The sequence below is a fragment of the Haliotis cracherodii genome, unplaced genomic scaffold (genome assembly GCF_022045235.1).
Source record: "Haliotis cracherodii isolate W230 unplaced genomic scaffold, xgHalCrac1.p SCAF_3, whole genome shotgun sequence".
NCBI classification, from domain to species: domain Eukaryota; kingdom Metazoa; phylum Mollusca; class Gastropoda; order Lepetellida; family Haliotidae; genus Haliotis; species Haliotis cracherodii.
This window is the reverse complement of record NW_027266286.1, coordinates 75,861,384-75,883,323: the sequence shown is the minus strand read 5'-3', so window position 1 is coordinate 75,883,323 and position 21,940 is coordinate 75,861,384. Positions and strand designations below refer to the sequence as shown.

General features: G+C 43.6%; 1 protein-coding gene across 1 annotated transcript; it reads left to right on the top strand.

Annotated features, from left to right (window-relative positions):
• The first annotated feature begins 568 nt into the window (after window positions 1-568).
• Window positions 569-21,625, top strand: LOC139476025 (sodium-coupled monocarboxylate transporter 2-like). Its single transcript, XM_071259266.1, has 16 exons — window positions 569-596; window positions 6,562-6,939; window positions 7,592-7,657; window positions 8,171-8,222; window positions 8,745-8,812; window positions 9,759-9,913; window positions 11,158-11,298; window positions 12,771-12,900; window positions 14,038-14,126; window positions 14,264-14,379; window positions 17,246-17,313; window positions 18,641-18,727; window positions 19,187-19,365; window positions 19,664-19,764; window positions 21,100-21,206; window positions 21,540-21,625. Exons 2-16 carry the CDS (start codon window positions 6,574-6,576, stop codon window positions 21,564-21,566), a joined length of 1,752 nt encoding a protein of 583 aa, XP_071115367.1. The 5' UTR covers window positions 569-596; window positions 6,562-6,573; the 3' UTR covers window positions 21,567-21,625.
• The last annotated feature ends 315 nt before the right edge of the window (window positions 21,626-21,940 follow it).

Here is a 21,940-nt window from a genome sequence, read left to right as displayed (position 1 = left end):
ACGCAAACCTACAGAGGCGTGTCACTTGTACACTAACATATAGAGGCGTGTCACTTGTACACTTACATATAGAGGCGTGTCACTTGTACACTGACATACAGAGGCGTGTCACTTGTACACTAACATATAGAGGCGTGTCACTTGTACACTTACATATAGAGGCGTGTCACTTGTACACCAACATGTAGAGGCGTGTCACTTGTACACTGACATACAGAGGAATGTCACTTGTACACTGACATACAGAGGCGTGTCACGTGTACACTGACATACAGAGGCGTGTCACTTGTACACTGACATACAGAGGCGTGTCACGTGTACACCAACATACAGAGGCGTGTCACTTGGACACTGACATATAGAGGCGTGTCTCTAGCACACTGACATACAGAGGCGTGTCACTTGTACACTGACATACAGAGGCGTGTCACTCGTACACTAACATATGTCACAATCAACGTACCTGCAGATTGTGGTGCTTTTCCGCTTGACCTTCACCTTCATGTTCTAAGTCATGCACATGTGCGACACCGTCTGAGGTAACATCACACAAGAAGTTGCAGTCAGGACTTCGACTCACGGAAATAACTTCGCAAGTAAGTGTAACTATTCAATCGGTTTTTAATATTTGTGAACAATATGTGTGTGTGGCCCCATGAATTCAAGCGGTATTGGCAATATGCATGTATGATCGGGGTCAATTTCCTCAGGGGGACGGGCTTTTGGTGGTATTTTTCACACTGCTTGATTGAGACGTGTGACTAGGGGTGGGACTTTGATGTCAATTAGGTACATTGCTATTTACATTCAAGGAGGTTCTGCTAGCTGTATGTGTTGCCACTGAGGCATGATGGACAAAGCGGACATCCATGTAGCCATGCCAAATACCTACTGGTATCTCATCCAGTAAATGAGGACAGTTTTCGGTCTTTACTTTTCAAAGGCAACACAACAATAAGAACCAAAATATTAAGCACTGTCATGAAGACATTTTCTATTACGATATCTTCATCGTGTGGGGGAACAAGAACTGGTCGGCTCGGAGTCAGTTTTCTGTGTCCGAGTAGGGTATTCATGTTAAACTGCCGCATGGTATCTCAGTGTGCTAGCACTATAAAACCGGCATTAGTCCGGACAAGTACAAGCAGACACACACTCATACTCGTACATGCACGTCGCATTATAAGTACAATAATCTTGGACGCGACTTTAAACCCCATTGCTCCTGTTTCATTTGCATAATACATGACGAAATTTCATTTGCTGTGCCTGATCTCCGGGCGTTCAACACTGGCTAGCCCTGATCTCCGGGCGTTTAACAATGGCTAGCCCTGATCTCCGGGCGCGCAACACTGGCTTGCCCTGATCCCCGGGCGCGCATCACTGGCTAGCCCTGATCGCCGGGCGCGAAACACTGGCTAGCCCTGATCGCCGGGCGAACACTGACTAGCTCTGATCTCCGGGCGTTCAACACTGGCTAGCCCTGATCTCCGGGCGCGCAACAATGGCTAGCCCTGATCGCCGGGCGCGCAACACTGACTAGCCCTGATCGCCGGGCGAACACTGACTAGCCCTGATCGCCGGGCGTGCAACACTGCTTAACCCTGATCGCCTGGCGCGCAACACTGGCTTGCCCTGATCGCCGGGCGTGCAACACTGACTAGCCCTGATCGCCGGGCGAACACTGACTAGCCCTGATCGCCGGGCGCGCAACACTGGCTAGCCCTGATCACCGGGCGAACACTGGCTTCCCCTGATCGCCGGGCGTGCAACACTGGCTAGCCCTGTTCGCCGGGCGTGCAACACTGGCTTGCCCTGATCGCCGGGCGTGCAACACTGGCTAGCCCTGATCGCCGAGCGCGCAAAACTGGCTTGCCCTGATCGCTGGGCGAACACTGGCTAGCCCTGATCTCCGGGCGCGCAACACTGGCTAGCCCTGATCGCCGGGCGAACACTGACTAGCCCTGATCTCCGGGCGCGCAACACTGGCTAGCACTGTGAAGATGCCTGGCTAGGACTTTGGTGGGAATCCCGTCAAATGATCATTGGTCTGTCAACAGCCTAACTTGTAAACATGTAAACGGTTGAAGGGTTAATGGAAAGGAAAAAGTACATGTACTACTACATGTACTACAAGGGGAGGGAAAACGTGTTCGTGTAACAAGAAGGGAAAATGCATGGTCCACTAGCATCAAGGGGGTTAAGACGTGTTCTACATGTACTGCTAGTATCAAGGGGGTTAACACATGTTCTACATGTACTACCAGCATCAAAGGGGTAAACATGTGTTCTACATGCACTACCAGCATCAAGGGGGTTAACACGTGTTCTACATGAACAACCAGTATCAAGGGGGTTAACACTTGTTCTACATGCACTACCAGCATCAAGGGGGTTAACACGTGTTCTACATGAACAACCAGCATCAAGGGGGTTAACATGTGTTCTGCATGAACAACCAGTATCAAGGGGGTTAACATGTGTTCTACATGTACTACCGGCTTCAAGGGGGTTAACACTTTTTCTACTTGTACTACCGGCATGAAGGGGGTTAAGACGTGCTCTACATGTACTGCTAGCATCAAGGGGGTTAACACGTGCTCTACATGTACTACCCACATGAAGGGGGTTCACGCGTGCTCTATATGTACGACCGACATGAAGGGGGTTCACACGTGCTCTACATGTACTACCGGCATCAAGGGGGTTAACACGTCTTCTACTTGTACTACCAGCATCAAGGGGGTTAAGACGTGCTCTACATGTACTGCTAGCATCAATGGGGTTCACACGTGCTCTACAGGTACTACCGACATCAAGGGGGTTAACATGTGCTCTACATGTACTACCGGCATGAAGGGGGTTAACACGTGCTCTGCATGTACTACCGGCATCAAGGGGGTTAAGACGTGTTCTACATGTACTTCTGGCATCAATGGAGTTAAGACGTGCTCTATATGTACTACCGGCATGAGGGGGGTTCAAGCGTGCTCTATATAAACTACCGGCATGAAGGGGGTTAAGGCGTGCTCTATATGTACAACCGGCATGAAGGGGGTTAACACGTGTTCTACATGTACTACCGGCATCAAGGGGTTAACATGTGCTCTACATGTACTGCTAGCACCAAGGGGGTTAACACGTGTTCTACATGTACTGCTGGCACCAAGGGGGTTAACACGTGCTCTACATGTACTACCGGCATCAAGGGGGATAACACGTGTTCTACATGTACTACCGGCATCAAGGGGGTTAACACGTGTTCTACATGTACTACCGGCATCAAGGGGGTTAACATGTGCTCTACATGCACTGCTAGCACCAAGGGGGTTAACACGTGTTCTACATGTACTGCTGGCACCAAGGGGGTTAACACGTGCTCTACATGTACTACCGGCATGAAGGGGGTTAACACGTGCTCTGCATGTACTACCGGCATCAAGGGGTTAACATGTGCTCTACATGTACTGCTAGCACCAAGGGGGTTAACACGTGTTCTACATGTACTGCTGGCACCAAGGGGGTTAACACGTGCTCTACATGTACTACCGGCATCAAGGGGGATAACACGTGTTCTACATGTACTACCGGCATCAAGGGGGTTAACACGTGTTCTACATGTACTACCGGCATCAAGGGGGTTAACATGTGCTCTACATGCACTGCTAGCACCAAGGGGGTTAACACGTGTTCTACATGTACTGCTGGCACCAAGGGGGTTAACACGTGCTCTACATGTACTACCGGCATGAAGGGGGTTAACACGTGCTCTGCATGTACTACCGGCATCAAGGGGGTTAACATGTGCTCTACGTGCACTGCTAGCACCAAGGGGGTTAACACGTGCTCTACATGTACTGCTGGCACAAGGGTTAATCTACATGTACATGGCATCTGTAAAACTAATTAACGAAGTAGGACACAACGTTTTGAACCAGTGCCCTGGCGATTGGGAACATACCCCACGCACCTCGCAGTCGATCATCCCGAGAGCCGACAACCAGAATATCTCGTCACGACCGTCTGAATACCGCAACAAAGACACGATTACTCATCAAATGCCGTTTGTTTTTAGCTATTGTACTTTTAACGTGTGCATGTAACACGCGTTCAATCTTTATGTGTTTCTGTAGCAACACTGGGTCTTTAGAACCGACATGCACATGCAGGCTAGTTACAGGCGAGTTACAGGACGTGTTACTGACTAGTAACATGCTAGTTACAGGCAAGTCACATGCTTGCTACAGTGAGTGAGTGAGTATGGTTGTACGCCGCTTTTAGCAATATACAAGCAATATCACGGCGGGGGACACCAGAAATGGGCTTCACACATTGAACCCATGTCTTCGGCGTGACGAGCGAACGCTTTAACCACTAGGCTACCCGACCGCCCCTGGCTTTTTACTGACTAGTTACAGGCTAGTTTCAGGCTTGTTACAGGCTAGTCACAGGCTAATCACGGGCTAGTGACAGACAGGTTCAGAAACCTGAGGGTCTGCTTGAGGGTGTAAACTATCAAGCAGATATTATTAACTGCTTTATTTCTTTTGTCACAATTTCATAACTATACATGTACTATCAGCCTGAAGTAACAACAAGGGGAGGGAAAAACATGTTCGTGTAACCAAAATGGAAATGCATGGTCCAAATGTATACGTTGAGTTTCTTAAATGAGCATTCGTGACCAATTCGTGTTATCGCGGAACAAGCCCAATAGCGACTTGTGTCCCTCTCGTAGCCATTTTGGCGACCGGGTTCCGTCTAAATGCAAAGGGGTATAGCTAAAAGAATTGCACCTCGTTGTTTAATTATTCACGTATATTTGTCCGCATATTATATATATTTCAGATGTAGTTTAAAGCACATCGGGACATGCGGTATTATACAGTATGACTGAACACATTCAACTGTATCTTAGGTATATTTTAGATGCAAGACATGTGCAAAAATCAGTTATTATTCTTGAGGGATTCTTTGACCAAAGAACTTGAAGTCATACGCGCATTTTGATTGGTTTGTCGTAATTTCGCACATTACTCGATAGGGGTACGAGTCTTCTTGAAGGTTACGGAAAGGGGCGAGTGGTGACGAATGCATCATGAGGAATGTCTGTTGAGAACTACCTCAGTAGTGACAGTGATGTTCGTCGTGATACAGTCACATCAAGCCAGGACGTCAAAATGGCCGACACGATCAACGTGACAGGAGAGATTTCCGAAGTGATATCTGCGGCAAGTACAAGTGATAGTCATGGATCAATTGGCCGATCACTGAAAGGTGATTATAACGATATCGTCATGTCAAGACTACAAACTCATGGAAAACGTATGGACATTAATATTTGCCGTTATACCGTTAGACGTCACTATATGACTGAGATGCTGCCGATGTGACGTTAAATATCAACTCACTCACTCATACAGTTATGGAAAAGCCGCATATCGTGTAAACTCCACGTTAAAAAGATATTTTAGATTACGTACCATCCACCAATCAAAGACCCAAATCAGTCATAATCCATTTGTTGTTTATATTACTGACTTCATCATTTTGTTTATATTACAGGCTTCGCCGGTCAACATGTTTAACCCGTCTTTGTACATAACAGGCTTCTCCACTCCAGTGTAACTGCATCTGAAACCTACCCAACTGTATAAACACTGCCTCCTATCCTGTATATATACTTGTCAACCATACTTTGTATATCCAACCTACCCAACTGTATAAACACTGCCTCCTATCCTGTATATATACTTGTCAACCATACTCTGTATATCCAACCTACCCAACTGTATAAACACTGCCTCCTATCCTGTATATATACTTGTCAACCATACTCTGTATGTCCAACCTACCCAACTGTATAAACACTGCCTCCTATCCTGTATATATACTTGTCAACCATACTCTGTATATCCAACCTACCCAACTGTATAAACACTGCCTCCTATCCTGTATATATACTTGTCAACCATACTCTGTATATCCAACCTACCCAACTGTATAAACATTGCCTCCTATCCTGTATATATACTTGTCAACCATACTCTGTATATCCAACCTACCCAACTGTATAAACACTGCCTCCTATCCTGTATATATACTTGTCAACCATACTCTGTATATCCAACCTACCCAACTGTATAAACACTGCCTCCTATCCTGTATATATACTTGCCAACCATACTCTGTATATCCAACCTACCCAACTGTATAAACACTGCCTCCTATCCTGTATATATACTTGTCAACCATACTCTGTATATCATTTGTTTGATAACGGTGTTAGAACCTACACCGAAACGTCGCTCCTAATTGTAATAAAGAAGTTGTTGATCCATATATCTTATCCTTACTTAGTACTCCAACTTCTAAATGCCTCTCAAAGACTTTATGCTAGATTATGTTGTAAATAACACGTCGTATTCTTCTTTTTCGTAGAAGTCGTCGATGTAACGGGTACCGGTAATCCCAAGAGAGCATTGCTATCCTGTTTGGAGCCTAACAAAAAACAAACGCTGAAAACCAAATTCACTCACTTTTTTTGTATGATTTTTTTAGGAGAGATACAGCATGGCGTCCACCTACAGCATCCATTCCGGTGATGTCAAAACTCTGGGCATGGCGGATTTCCTTGTGTGTGGAGCATCTCTCATCTGTGCACTTGGTATAGGATTGGTATTCGCCATAAAGAGCAGGAAAAGCGATGACCCGTCAGAATTCCTTGTCGCCGGAAGAAGTATGGGCGTGCTTCCGGTAACCTTGTCCCTGGTTGTCACGTTCATTTCAGCCTTGACCTTATTAGGATTACCAGCTGAAATCTACAGCTATAACACCATGTTCTGGTGGGTGGCCCTGGGCATGATGATTGCAGTAGCGGGCTCGGCGCATGTCTTCAACCCTGTCCTTCACAACCTTGGTATCACAAGCGCTTACGAGGTAAATATCAACCGTCAATGCAAGAGAATAACCAGGATAGATTTTCTGCCAAAACAGATTCCACTTGGCGTAAAAGGAAAATAGCCGCGGCTATCATATGAATGGACCAATGACACCAGGTGTTCGCGAAAAGGTTAAGCATGACCTGGCTTTCCGGTAGCACTCGCCATCCATACAATTTGCAAACAACCGTAAGTATGTATCGCCTGACGCAGCCCAGCAGAACTCTGCCATGCGACGTCAGCCTGTAAACACTTGCAGTATTTCGGTACAGTGTTGTAGACCAAAAAAATAAATACCAATTATGTTTTTTTCATGATTCATGTTGTAATAAAATGGTATATCTATCTAAAATATTTAAACGATACTGTATTAAGTGAAATGGCTTAATGCCGGAACTACTTTCAGTCCGTCCAATTGACACTTTTATTTCAACAAATCAGTGAGGTCATGTATTCTATCTAACCATTGCTACGTCGCCGCCAATAGCTGCAAGATTGCTGATTCGAAGTTAACAATAATCACTCGCTCGATCCACTGCTGTTATAGTAGAGTAGTGGGCTGTTATCTAAAGATGAATATCAATCAGATCTGTGCTGCATTTCCTGGGGTGGATGTTCTTGACGAAGAAGGTGAATTGTTTCCGTTTCAGTACATAGAAATGCGATTTGGGGCGGCTATGAGACTACTGGTGTCTTTCTGCTGGTTGTTTCAAACAGTAAGTTGTGATTACTGAACGTTACATTAATAGCTGACCTTGCTGACTTGTCATGCATGTATCTGATTGCATTTCGTGTTGATGGTAACACGTGAAAGCAGAGCATATACCGTGTTCAGGTTTCATGTAGTACCTAAAGGGGCCAGCCATTTGATACTCGGAAGTGTGGGTGTGGGTGTGGGTGTGGGTGTGGGTGTGGGTGTGGGTGTGGGTGTGGTCGTGGATGAGGGTGTGGGTGTGGGTGTGGGTGTGGGTGATATTTTACCAACGGTTTGAAGCATAACTATTTTAGGGGAACAATTTTGGGGGAACAATAATATATTACTGTAAATTCACCCAAAGCCCCTCTAACCTAAACCACCACCCCACCCAGCCCCTCCCCCACCCACCCACCCCACCCCCCACATTATCACATTATCGTTCCCAAATCCACTGCTTGTAGTTTCGAAAGATTCCTGGAATGAGGATAGCGTTGACAAATGTTGGCGAATATATGTTTAACTTTTTTTTCAGATATTCTATTTAGGGACTGTTCTCTACGCTCCGTCACTTGCGTTGAAGACATGTGAGTAGCCATGATTATGAGAGAAGAGAGAGACACTCTCTAACTCGATTGATAACTCATACCGTATCTCTCTCAATTGATAACCCATACCGTCTCCATCTCAATTGATAACTCATACCGTCTCCATCTCAATTGATACCCCATACCGTCTCCATCTCAATTGATAACTCATACCGTCTCCATCTCAAATGATAACTCATACCGTCTCCATCTCAATTGATAACTCATACCGTCTCCATCTCAAATGATAACTCACACCGTCGCCATCTCAATTGATAACTCATACCGTCTCCATCTCAATTGATAACTCATACCGTCGCCATCTCAATTGATAACTCATACCGTCTTCTTCTCAATTGATAACTCATACCGTCTCCATCCCAAATGATAACTCATACCGTCTCCATTGTCAGCAATAATATCCAAATATTCATATTCCTGCGATTACTTTTCAGTGAGAAATACGCATAATGTCCGAAAGCGCACGTAAAATCTCCATTTAATCCTCATCATCTATTTCAGTTTCAGGTTTGGACATGTGGGTGTCAATACTGTCTGTAGGGGTCCTGGTCACGCTCTACACGTCAGTGGTAAGATACGCCGCATGCACGTGTACGTGTGCACATGTATTGATAGGTATGTGTGCGTTGGTACGCATGCATATATAATAAATGTATGTACGTGAATGTGTGTATGCACGTGAATGTTCGTGTGGCCACACTGAAAACCCGGGTTCGATTCCCCACATTGGGACAATGTGTGAAGCCCATATTTGGTGTTCCCATCCGTGATATTCCTGGAATATTGCTAAACGCGGCGTAAAACCATACTCACTCTCTCACTTTGTGAGTACGTTCATGCTTCTTTAGTGTCTGTACGAGTTATGTTGTCCGTTTAATTTTCTGTTATAACACAAGTATTAGCTACACGTGCAGGAAAAGGCTTAATATCTAAAGAACAAAATCATGGTTCTGATAACGAGGATTATGGTTTGGAATTCGAATTCCAGATCAGCGGATCCTGTTACGGTTGCCTGTAATGGGACAGCTGTTGAAGGCGACATCGGTTGAAGACAGGTGTCTGGTGCCGGGTCAGAGTCATCCTTGGGTGCGGGGCAATGCATCTAACAAGAGTATAGACTAGCATCAGGGACTGTTGGAACGGGGGACAGTACATGAGAGCATGTTCTTGCATAACCATGGCAATGAACATGTGTTTACCAGCCATTTCTTCATGTCAACTGTATGTGTGTTTACACTTTCACTTCCGCTAGACCCGTGAATATCCGGGGTATCCGGGGATCGGGTGGTCAGGCTCGTTGACTTGGTTGATGCATGTCATTGCATCCCAATTGCGTGAATCGATGCTCATGTTGTCAATCACTGGATTGTCTGGCCCAGACTCGATTATTTACAGACCGCCGTCATATAGCTGGAATACTGCTGAGGGCGGCGCTAAATAACAAAAAACAAACAAACAAACAAAACACTTCCGCTTGCACTCATCAGTGACACTGGTGTGACGTGTTCATTTCAGGGAGGGATGAAGGCTGTTCTGTGGACCGACAGTTTCCAGGCAGTCATCATCCTGGTCGGCCTTCTGTCTGTTGTGATACAAGGGTCGATCGTCATTGGAGGATTCGGAAGGGCGTGGGAGATTGCCTCGGAACACTCCAGGATAAACTTCCAAGAGTAAATAATCCGGTGATTTCTAAGTGTTCAGAAGCAAGTAGATATTCCTTCAGAACAACAGCCGCCGTAGTACACAACTTCCAAATAGAGGTTTTCGATTCACTAAAAATAATTATTCTTCCCTAATTGGATGGTGCATGTGCTGGATCAAGCAAACATAGCTCTCCTTGTACGGATGTTAAGTGAGGGTGAGGGTGAGGGTGAGGGTGAGGGTGAGGGTGAGGGTTAGGGTAGGGTTAGGGTTAGGGTTAGGGAAGGGGTGAGGGTGAGGGTGAGGGTGAGGGTGAGGGTGAGGGTTAGGATTAGGGTGAGGGTGAGGGTTAGGGTGAGGGTGAGGGTTAGGGTAGGGTTAGGATTAGGGTGAGGGTGAGGGTTAGGGTGAGGGTGAGGGTGAGGGTTAGGGTAGGGTTAGGGTTAGGGTTAGGGAAGGGGTAGGGTGAGGGTGAGGGTGAGGGTGAGGGTTAGGGTAGGGTTAGGATTAGGGTGAGGGTGAGGGTGAGGGTTAGGGTAGGGTTAGGGTTAGGGTGAGGGTTAGGGTAGGGTTAGGGTTAGGGTTAGGGTTAGGGTTTTATGAATCTTGGCATTCCAATACACATTAAGAATGGACAAAGCCATGAGTTCGTGATACGTTGTGTCAGCAGATACTACGCCCAGTTAACACACCCACCTTATATCTGGTATTATTTGTACCAATTTATTTTACCAAGCGTTAAAAAAGTAGTGATGCTTACGTAAAACGCTTATGCTATGAAAGGCCTTCTCAGTGGGAACAACCACAAGCTTGTCATGTACAATAGCCAGACTGTGGATGACAGTTGGCTGGGACAGAACGGATTTATTCCAATTCTGTATATTTTGTTCACTTTGTCCATTCTACCGATGTACACATCACGCACTGAGTTAACCCAGTCTGCTAGACTTTCGGCAAGTTCGTCTCATCTACTTGCCCCTGTTTTTTGGCACTTACCTTGCGAGCATCCACAGTGATTGTAAAGTTGCGATCCCAATAGGTAGCAGGTTATTCGCGATATTTGGGCCCAGAATTGAATAACTGACTAAAGTTATCGTCAACAATAGAGCCATCCCATGTATGCCTCTTGGCAACCACTCGTAGTTAAATTTACATCATGAGCTGTGAAGTAACATGTTCCAAATATTGAACAACTTGGATTCTTCATTTGTCAGAATGTATGTTTCTTGAACGACTCCCTTAAAACCTGCACGAACTCTTGCTGTTGTTGCAGATTCAGCGTAGACCCCCGCACCCGCCTGTCCTTCTGGTCGGTGGTGGTCGGTGGAGGCATCACGTGGATGGCCTACTACTCTGTGAACCAGTGCCAGATACAGCGTGTGTTTGCCTGCCCTTCACTCAGGAAAGCACAAATGTAGGACATAAACTGTTGATAGTCCAAAGGGAATTAAACGTATGTTTTAGTAGTCTGGAACTGGAGATGTTTGGACCGAAAACGAGAGAGAAGGGGAATAGGAATTGCGTGACTTAATGTCCTGCGGCAACATCTCTGGGGCGGGGGACAAGAAGACTCTGCTTCACACTGCTTCACACTGCTTCACACTACTTCACACTGCTTCACACTGCTTCACACTGCCTCACACTGCTTCACACTACTTCACACTGCTTCACACTGCTTCACACTGCTTCCTATTACGGGGAGTCCGGCCAATGTGGTCAATCATTCCTCCTAAAAAACGGAGTAGGATCAATGTGGTCAATCATTGCCTGCTTCTACGGGGAGTCCGACCAATGTGGTCAATCATTGCCTGCTACAACGGGGAGTCCGGCCAATGTGGTCAATCATTGCCTGCTGCTACGGGGAGTCCGGCAAATGTGGTCTATCATTGCCTGCTACTACGGGGAGTCCGACTAGTGTTGTCAATCATTGCCTGCTACTACGGGGAGTCCGACCAATGTGGTCAATCATTGCCTGCTACTACGGGAAGTCCGGCCAATGTGGTCAATCATTGCCTGCTACTACGTGAAGTCCGACCAATGTGGTCAATCATTGCCTGCTACTACGGGGAGTCCGGCCAATGTGGTCAATCATTGCCTGCTACTACGGGGAGTCCGGCCAATGTAGTCAGTTATTACCTGCTACTACGGGAGTCCGGCCAATGTGGTCAATCATTGCCTGCTACTACGGGGAGTCCGACCAATGTGGGCAGTCATTGCCTGCTACTACGGGAAGTCCGGCCAATGTGGGCAATCATTGCCTGCTACTACGGGAAGTCCGACCAAAGTGGTCAATCATTGCCTGCTACTACGGGGAATCCAACCAATGTGGTCAATCATTGCTCGCTACTACGGGAAGTCCGGCTATATGGCGGTAAATAATCAAGTCTGGACCACTAAATCCAGTGATTGACAACGTGAGCCTCGGGCTACGCAATAGGGATACGACGACATGCATCAACCAAGTCAGCGAGCCTAACCACCCGATCCCGTTAGTCGCACGTAAGGAAACACGTAAACGTGTATATATGATAACAAGTACCATATATATACGGCAACAAGTAAACACGTGTAAAATATACCATAAAGATGTATTTTCTGTAACATGTTTATTAGGTAACATGCAAAAATGAATATATGGTAGTTGTCGTTATTCTGTGTAATATATTAACAGTGCAATGTGGCTGTTGTCGTCAGTCTGTGTTGTATATTTACAGCGAAATGTGGCTGTTGTCGTCAGTCTGTGTTGTATATTTACAGTGAAATGTGGCTGTTGTCGTCAGTCTGTGTTGTATATTTACAATGAAATGTGGCTGTTGTCGTCAGTCTGTGTTGTATATTTACAGTGAAATGTAGCTGTTGTCGTCAGTGTGTGTTATATATTTATAGTGCAATGTGGCTGAACGGCCTGGGGCTCGCTGTTGTCGTCAGTCTGTGTTGCATGATCGGAGTGCTTCTGTTCGCTTTCTACGAGGGATGTGACCCACTACAGTTAAACCTGATCGGCGGAACAGACGAGGTGAGGACGTGTTACGCTTCTGTACTCCCCTATTAGCTGACGTGAATCAGATGAGGAATGGTCAGAAAGCCCTGGGCGTCATCAGTGTTAACTGTTTAATTTGGTTTTACTTCTTCGACTTAATTTGGCATCGCCAAATGTCTTGTCACTCGAACTATTGACATGAACTGATGCATATTGGATTGAAGCTGTCGGTTCCATCTTAAATAAGAGGTATATAATATACAGGTAGACTACCTCAAATTTCAAAACACTTAGGTTGACCTCCTACTTTTCACTCGGTGAAGTCACTTCAAAAACCGCGCATGAATACACTATTGGAGTGAACCACCCAATATATTAGGTTAATCATATGGTGGAAACTTATTCGCAGTCGTGTTTGTCTGTATAACATCTGGAAAGACCCATTTAAACTTATTGTGAATGTACACAGTGTTTGCATTTACCGAGCAGAGACTGCCTCGAGGTATAGGGCTACAAGTAGTTCCTACTTGGTGATCTCATTTGCGTATATTTGAAAAAAAGCGTTCAGAAATACGATGATTGTGTGTTTGGTGTAATGTTTGCCTTGATCTTTCGACGGTGTTTCCAACTGGATGATAACTGAAATTGTACAACCTTGATACGACGTAAAACCCCACACTATTACACACAGGTGCTAGGACACTCATGTTGGACCATTTCCAGGACAACTTTGTGGTTGAATGATTGTTGTTTCGCTTTACTGCAGGGAAACAAAATGCATCGTCCAGGTCTTATTTTGCTAATGGATAAACATATTAGTTAAAAAACAGATATAGTCAATACGTCAATGAAATAACAGAGAATACACCAGGTATTCACGAACCGATGCCATGTGTGTTCATGAACCAATGTCATGACACGCTAGTGTCGTTTGTTCATGTACTAGTGTCATGACGTGCTAGTGTCGTTTGTTCATGAATCACAGTCACGACAAGCTTGTATCGTGCGTTCATGCACCTATGTCATGACATGCCGGCTGACTGATAAGATTAATTGAATATGCATCTTGTTTACATTTCACCTTCAACCTGATCTTCTGTGGTCTAAAGATTAATTGAATAACAATGAACAATTATTAGCACACATTTCACTTGGATTGTTCATGTGTTTCAGCTGGTTCCTCTGTTCGTGATGGACATCCTGGGACACCTGCCGGGTCTGCCTGGAATCTTCCTGTCCTGTATCTTCAGTGGCTGTCTCAGGTAAACCATCATGCCATTCCGTTATGTTAGCACTCCGTACATTAACTCATACCAAGAGTGGCCTTACTCCACATCCCGTCTTTACCCTGGCAGTTAACGAGATGTTTATCCTGACCTCCGTCATCTTGTTGTTGCAGCACCCTGTCATCCGGCATCAACGCCCTGTCCGGGGTGCTTCTCCAGGACTTCATCAGACCCCACTGCGCCCTCAACATCAGCAGCTTCACGGCGACCGTCATCACGAAGGTGTCAGGTTGGTAACACATAGCAGCGTGTTACACAGGTCGCATCTTTACGACGTTACTATGAAGGAATTGTATCTGTGCTATCTTATAGGAACATAGTCTTCCAGTAGTCCAGTAAATAAACATGGTATTACCAGTAGTTCATATGTTGTATATGAACAAGATATTACCAGAAGGTCATACGTTATGTATGAACATGGTATTACCAGTATGTTATATATGTTGTATATGAACATGGTATTACCAGTATGTTATATATGTTGTATATGAACATGGTATTACCAGTAGGTCATATGTTGTATATGAACATGGTTTTACCAGTAGGTCATATGTTGTATATGAACATGGTATTACCAGTAGGTCATATCTTGTGTATGAACATGGTATTACCAGAAGGTCACATGTTGTATATGAACATGGTATTACCAGTATGTTATATATGTTATATATGAACATGGTATTACTAGTAGGTCATATATTGTGTATGAACATGGTATTACCAGAAGGTCATACGTTGTATATGAACATGGTATTACCAGAAGGTCATATGTTGTATGTGAACATGGTATTACCAGTAGGTCATATGTTGTATGTGAACATGGTATTACCAGAAGGTCATATCTTGTGTATGAACATGGTATTACCAGAAGGTCATATGTTGTATATGAACATGATATTACCAGTAGGTCATATGCTGTGCATGAACATGGTATTACCAGTAGGTCATATGTTGTGTATGAACATGGTATGATTTTTGATGATATATTTTACATGAAACAGTGACCTTATAAATAGTCTTTCACTCGTACGTATACGTTTGTAGATATAGCAACAACAGCAACAAATGATCGTATCCACAATAGCAACACGTACACATGTACACGGTAGAAACAAGTACGCAAGTTGAAACAGGTAGCCTCAAGCATGCATATAGACAGTAGCAGCAAGCATGCATATAACCAGTACAAGCAAGCATGCATATAAACAGTAGCAGCATGCATGCATATAAACAGTACCAGCAAGCATGCATATAAACAGTAGCAGAAGTAGCAGCAAACATGCATATAAACAGTACCAGCAAGCATGCTTATAAACAGTAGCAGCAATCATGCATATAAACAGTACCAGCAAGCATGCTTATTAACAGTACCAGCAAGCATGCATAAAAAGAGTACCAGCAAGCATGCATATAAACAGTACCAGCAAGCATGCATATAAACAGTAGCAGCAAGCATGCATATTAACAGTACCAGCAAGCATGTATATAAACAGTAGCAGCAAGCATGCATATAAACAGTAGCAGCAAGCATGTATATAAACAGTACCAGCAAGCATGCTTATAAACAGTAGCAGCACGCATGCTTATAAACAGTACCAGCAAGCATGCTTATAAACAGTAGCGGCACGCATTAATATAAACAGTAGCAGCACGCATGAATATAAACAGTACCAGCAAGCATGCTTATAAACAGTACCAGCAAGCATGCATTTTGACAGCACAGGCAAGCATGCATATAAACAGTACCAGCAAGCATGCATATAAACAGTACCAGCAAGCATGCATATAAACAGTACCAGCAAGCATGGATATAAACAGTACCAGCAAGTATGCATATAATCAGTACCAGCAAGCATGCATATAAACAGTACCTGCATGCCCTATAAACAGTACCAGCAAGCATGCATATAAACAGTACCAGCAAGCATGCATATAAACAGTACCAGCAGAAGCAGCAAACATGCATAAAAAGAGTACCATCAAGCATGCTTATAAACAGTAACAGCAAGCATGCATATAAACAGTACCAGCAAGCATGCATATAAACAGTACCAGCAGAAGCAGCAAACATGCATAAAAAGAGTACCAGCAAGCATGCATATAAACAGTACCAGCAGGCATGCATATAAACAGTCCCAGCAAGCATGCATATAAACAGTAGCCGCAGTACCAGCAAGTATGCATTTTAACAGCACCAGCAAGCATGCATATAAACAGTACCATGCATATAAACAGTCGCAGCAACCATGCATATAAACATTAGTAGCAAGCATGCATATGAACAGTAGCACCAAGCATACATATAAACAGTAGCAGCAAGCATGCATATACACAGTAGCAACACGCATGCATATAATAATTAGCAGCAAGCATGCATATAAACAGTACCAGCAAGCATGCAAAAAGTGAGTGAGTGAGAATTAGTTTTTCTCCGCTTTAAGTAATACTCTTTTACAATCACGGCGGTTAATTCGAGAAATGGTCTTCACACATTGAACCCATATGGAGAATCGAACCTGGGTCTTCGGCGTGACGTTCGAACGATTTCACCACTGCCCAAGCATGCGTAAAACATACGTATAAACAGTAGCAGCAAACGTGCATATAAACTGTGGCAGCAAGCATGCATATAAACAATAGCAGCAAGCATGCATATAAACAGTAGCAGCAAGCATGCATATGAACAGTATCAGCAAGCATTCATATAATCAGTAGCAACATACAAGCATATAAACTCTAGCAACACGCAAGCATATAAACTGTAGCAACACACAAGGATATAAACTGTAGCAAAACGAATGCATATAAGCAAACATGAGATTAAATGATGCATAAATACATGTAGTTCCATGAAGAATGCATGTAAACAGTTGCAACAAGGATGCTTAAAACAGTAGCAACAATCGTTCTGAAACGACATGGTTATCGCCTTGTGACAGCACTGGGGCAGCTACATTAGGACCATGGAAGACCTCCTGCCCACGTCACCAACAAAGGATAACTAGAGTTATTCATGATAAGGATGTGCATGGACTGCTTGATGTACAGCTTCTATTGTACATGTATGTGTGTAAAGTTCTTGATTTATGTTTCAGCTGCACTCTGTGGGTGTGTGTGTATCGGGCTTGCATTTGTCGCCGGCAACTTTGGGAATATGTTACAGGTTAGTGTGAGATGGTCCTTGCTAAGGTCACACGGCTGCTGTGTCACTCGCTGTAGATGGGAAGTACAGGTATATGCACATTAATTTCAAAGGATCCAATCCCTAACGAATATCTGCCACAACAAATTCCACGGGGCAAAGGAGGCAAGAAAACGATGACAATTATATGAATGGATAATTGAAAACACCAGGGCGCCAGGGTAAGCATGCAATGTGCTATCGGTAGCACCCGCCACTAACACTATTTTCATGTAAACATCAAGTGTTGCTTACCTGTTGCCCAGCGTCCGTCAGCAAAACTTCAGCCATATGACGGCTGCCTGTGAACAATCGAGTCTCGACAAGACAATCCAGTGATTGATACTAGAGACGGAGTGATCCACGTGACAGAGCTGGACCGCCCGATCCATTCAGTGCCGATGAGCCAGGTGTGACCTCTACATGTCAGTGTCATAGTACGGGGAAGCGTCGCGCGTCATGACGAGTGAGAGTGACGTGTCACATTTAGTAAATTCTTCTGAATGTACACCATTAAATTCCTGGAATGATGGTGAAAACTTGATTTAGAATCTGCGATGTGTCATGAAGCTTGAATAACACGTAATGCTCTGGAGTATCTGAACAACAGTACTGACTAATGCAGACGCCATAAACTGGGGCTGACGGTATGTTACTCAATACGAAAGGGAAATTCACAATGTAAAAATTGAAATCATCCTCATACCACACAGACTGGTACAGAGGTGGCCATCATTTTGAAATTCTCTGATATCCTGGCATGATACACAATAAGGTTTCTCAGTTGTTCCTGGGATGTTCAACTCCCACGGCTACGTGAGGTGGAGATACGCGTTTACCTTGGCACTGTTGAAAGAAAAAAGATCATCTATATATCTAAAACATGGGGTAACATTTGATGGCAATAGGTCCTTTCTTTTATTTAACTAGAGAAGTAACAAATCTTATTCGTTTGAAGAAAGAGAAAGACGTATCAGCTTGGAGAAGGAGCACAATCAGTAGCCACAGGAACAGCATCTACTTGTCTCAATGTTCTCTCTCTAAAGAATTTGTCAATCAGGAAATCCGGCTAACGTGTTTGGATATTTCAATTTTTTTAGTACAGTACCTTTCAATTTAAAAAAAGAATTGACTGCATCATTTAAAATTGTGATCAAATTTTAATTTCCCAACTTATTTCTTTCAGACAAAAGTATTATTGATCAGAGAATGTCATTTTCTTTCAATTTGTGAATGAACTGAATAGACGCTTGTTGTTGGAATAGATGTGAGATGACTTGAGACGATGCTCTAACGTGTGTGCTTTCAGCTTTCCTACATCATCATGAGTGTCTTCGACGGACCTGTGTTTGGAGTCTTCGTCCTGGGCATGTTCTTCCCTCGAGCCAATAAATGGGTGAGGTTTAACTTCCGAGTTTAGGATCAGATTCATTATATTGTTTCTGTAAATAAAGAGAAAGGATCAAATGAAGTGTACAAAGAATTGACGTCATGAAAGTTTTGAAGGAAAGAAGGAATCTTTTATTGAGCCTCCAGTCTGTGATATATTTCAGCTACTCATGTCGCTGGATCAGAAGCATAGCCTGTCCCGTGCATCAATAAGTATGTGGTGTAAACACCGACATGCTTGACTTTCAAGAATAATTTTGACAACATGTTTTTAATGTCCATAGAGAAAAAAGGTCCATATATATCAGAAGTATGTATGTATTCCCAACGTTAGCAGCCGTAGTCAAATATGGACTACATCGTGCAATATGCATGACAATGAACAGAAACAATCTATGTTCCTGGAATATGATACCACATTTATGGACTGGCACCTGCAGTTGTGAACAGAGTATCTTTCTCGCAGGGGGCTTTGTGTGGCTACATCTGCAGTCTCGTCTTCATGACGTGGATCTCTGTTGGAGCATTTTTCAATGGTGTCACCGCGCCAGTATCACACTTGTCTGTCCACGGCTGCAACTGGAACGCTACCAACTCCACCATGCCAACAACAACTACCTTGCCCCCCACAGTGGCTACTGACGAGTAGGTATACCACAGTCTTTGATCTATAACTCGTTCTGTAGTTATATGATCCAGTGACCAAGGGAGTGATGATGTATGCTGATGCAGATAGAAGAATAGCATTATGAGTTCAGATTTGTTGGTGTTTTTTATGCTCAGGGATTTCAGGCGCAGTGGCAACTTTCTAAGCTCTGCTGGGGGTTAGTGGGACCTCAATGGCTACATGTCACACATGGCCTGCTAAACGAAGAATTCAGGAATAATTCCAGAGTCTTTATATGTTTATCGAAACAATGTTCATCTGTTATGTTTGATTCAGGAACACCTCCTTCAGCATCTACCAAATGTCTTTCCTGTACTACACAGCGACCGGGGCCCTTGTCAACGTCATCCTAGGCGTGGTCGTGAGTCTCATTACAGGTACCATATCAGTGGTTGTAAACCCAAGATCTCAGGGAGCACTTTTAGATGTCCTTTAACGAAAGTTCTAATATTTTCACATAGGATTCTCTCAGAGGTCAGGTTTTTCAAACGGTTGTGAAACAATGTGCGAGCATCGGCTGAATTGGACATGATTGCATTTTATTACAACTTGATTATTTTGCTTTTTTAAAAATGAAAGAAATGACCCCACTCTCACCCACCCCGATAATATACGAAGGCTTCAGCTCCCGACCTACACGCCCTTCACGGATCCTCCCCTCATTGGTAGATTTACCCACGAGATTATTTACCCACATCACTGAATTATCAACAGTGATATTTACCCACATCACTGAATGATCTACAGTATTATTTACCCACATCACTGAATTATCTACAGTGATATTTACCAACATCACTGAATTATCTACAGTATTATTTACCCACATCACTGAATTATCTACAGTGATATTTACCCACATCACTGAATTATCTACAGTAATATTTACCCCCATCACTGAATTATCTACAGTGATATTTACTAACATCACTGAATTATCTACAGTATTATTTACCCACATCACGAATTATCTACAGTGATATTTACCAACATCACTGAATTATCTACAGTATTATTTACCCACATCACTAAATTATCTACTGTGCCATTTACCCACATCACTGAATTATCTACAGTGATATTTACCCACATCACTGAATTATCTACAGTGATATTTACCCATATCACTGAATTATCTACAGTAATATTTACAAACATCACTGAATTATCTATAGTGCCATTCACCAACATCACTGAATTATCTACAGTGCCATTTACCCACATCACTGAATTATCTACAGAGATATTTACCAACATCACTGAATTATCTACTGTGCCATTTACCCACATCACCGAATTATCTACAGTGATATTTACCCACATCACTGAATTATGTACAGTGATATTTACAAACATCACTGAATTATCTACTGTGCCATTCACCAACATCACTGAATTATCTACAGTGCCATTTACCAACATCACTGAATTATCTACAGTGATATTTACCAACATCACTAAATTATCTACTGTGCCATTTACCAACATCACTGAATTATCTACAGTGATATTTACCAACATCACTGAATTATCTACAGTGATATTTACCAACATCAATGAATTACCCATAGTATTATTTGCCAACATCACTGAAATTCACATAGCGCAAATTATTTGCCAACATCGCTTAATTACGACAGCTCTATTTACCAACAACACAGAGTTACCCTAAACGATCTTTACCAACATCACTGAACTACCTCGTCTTCCAGGTTATCGGGAACCCGTGTCCACCGACCCTGGACTGATCACCCCTGTCGTCAATACCCTGTACCAGTGCTGGCAGAAGAAACAGGATGATTCGCCTGCCGTGAAAGAGGTATGTGACAGTCCCTGAACTCAGGGACATTGTAAAACCTGCATCTGATTAGCTAACTTACTGACACTATTATAATATTTCATGTATTCAGATACATGTATCTTATTTACTTTGTATTATCTGAAAACATTGGGATGTAAATACAGCAAAACTCGTGACTGATCAGCTAAATGACAACTACATATTTATGCATGTATCTTCTTGTCTTCACATGACCTGATATGATTCCTAGCGATGTATTACAGTCCAACGTGACATAACTCCATACTCATTACATGTTACATGTGTGCCACACACATCGATAGTGGTAATAACATGTTTCCTTGTCCATAGTCACACTCAAGTACGGAAATGGCTTAGTCCAAGACAAAGTGTGGCAACCAACGTTGGATTGAAGTAATGGCGTCATTAAAATATTTCATTATGGAACTATCCGAAGAGAACCGAGAGATTTTTAAATGTTCCGTCAAAGGAAATTTAGATCTGGACCACATATTGCAACTCAACGTAGTCGATATGAAATACAAACACATTCTGGATTCCGGTTTAGAAAGTAACAGCCTTTCCCACCACCTCCCGAATATTGACCGCCAATACATTATTGTTCATAAGATCTCATTGTTGTTTTGAACGGGCAATGTCCCTCGTGGTGTTGCTGGCCGTAATGACGACGTATCTCTTCCTGTCACGGAGTAGCAACAAGCCCGGAAACCGATCTGAAAAGAGACTTTTCA

Bases quoted from the DNA above. Each gene is read 5' to 3' on its own strand.
- LOC139476025 (XM_071259266.1), top strand. From the start codon at position 6,574: ATGGCGTCCACCTACAGCATCCATTCCGGTGATGTCAAAACTCTGGGC. The intron at 9,914-11,157 runs GTAAATAATCCG...CTGTTGTTGCAG, and splicing joins TCCAGGATAAACTTCCAAGA to ATTCAGCGTAGACCCCCGCA. The intron at 21,207-21,539 runs GTATGTGACAGT...CCTTGTCCATAG, and splicing joins ATTCGCCTGCCGTGAAAGAG to TCACACTCAAGTACGGAAAT.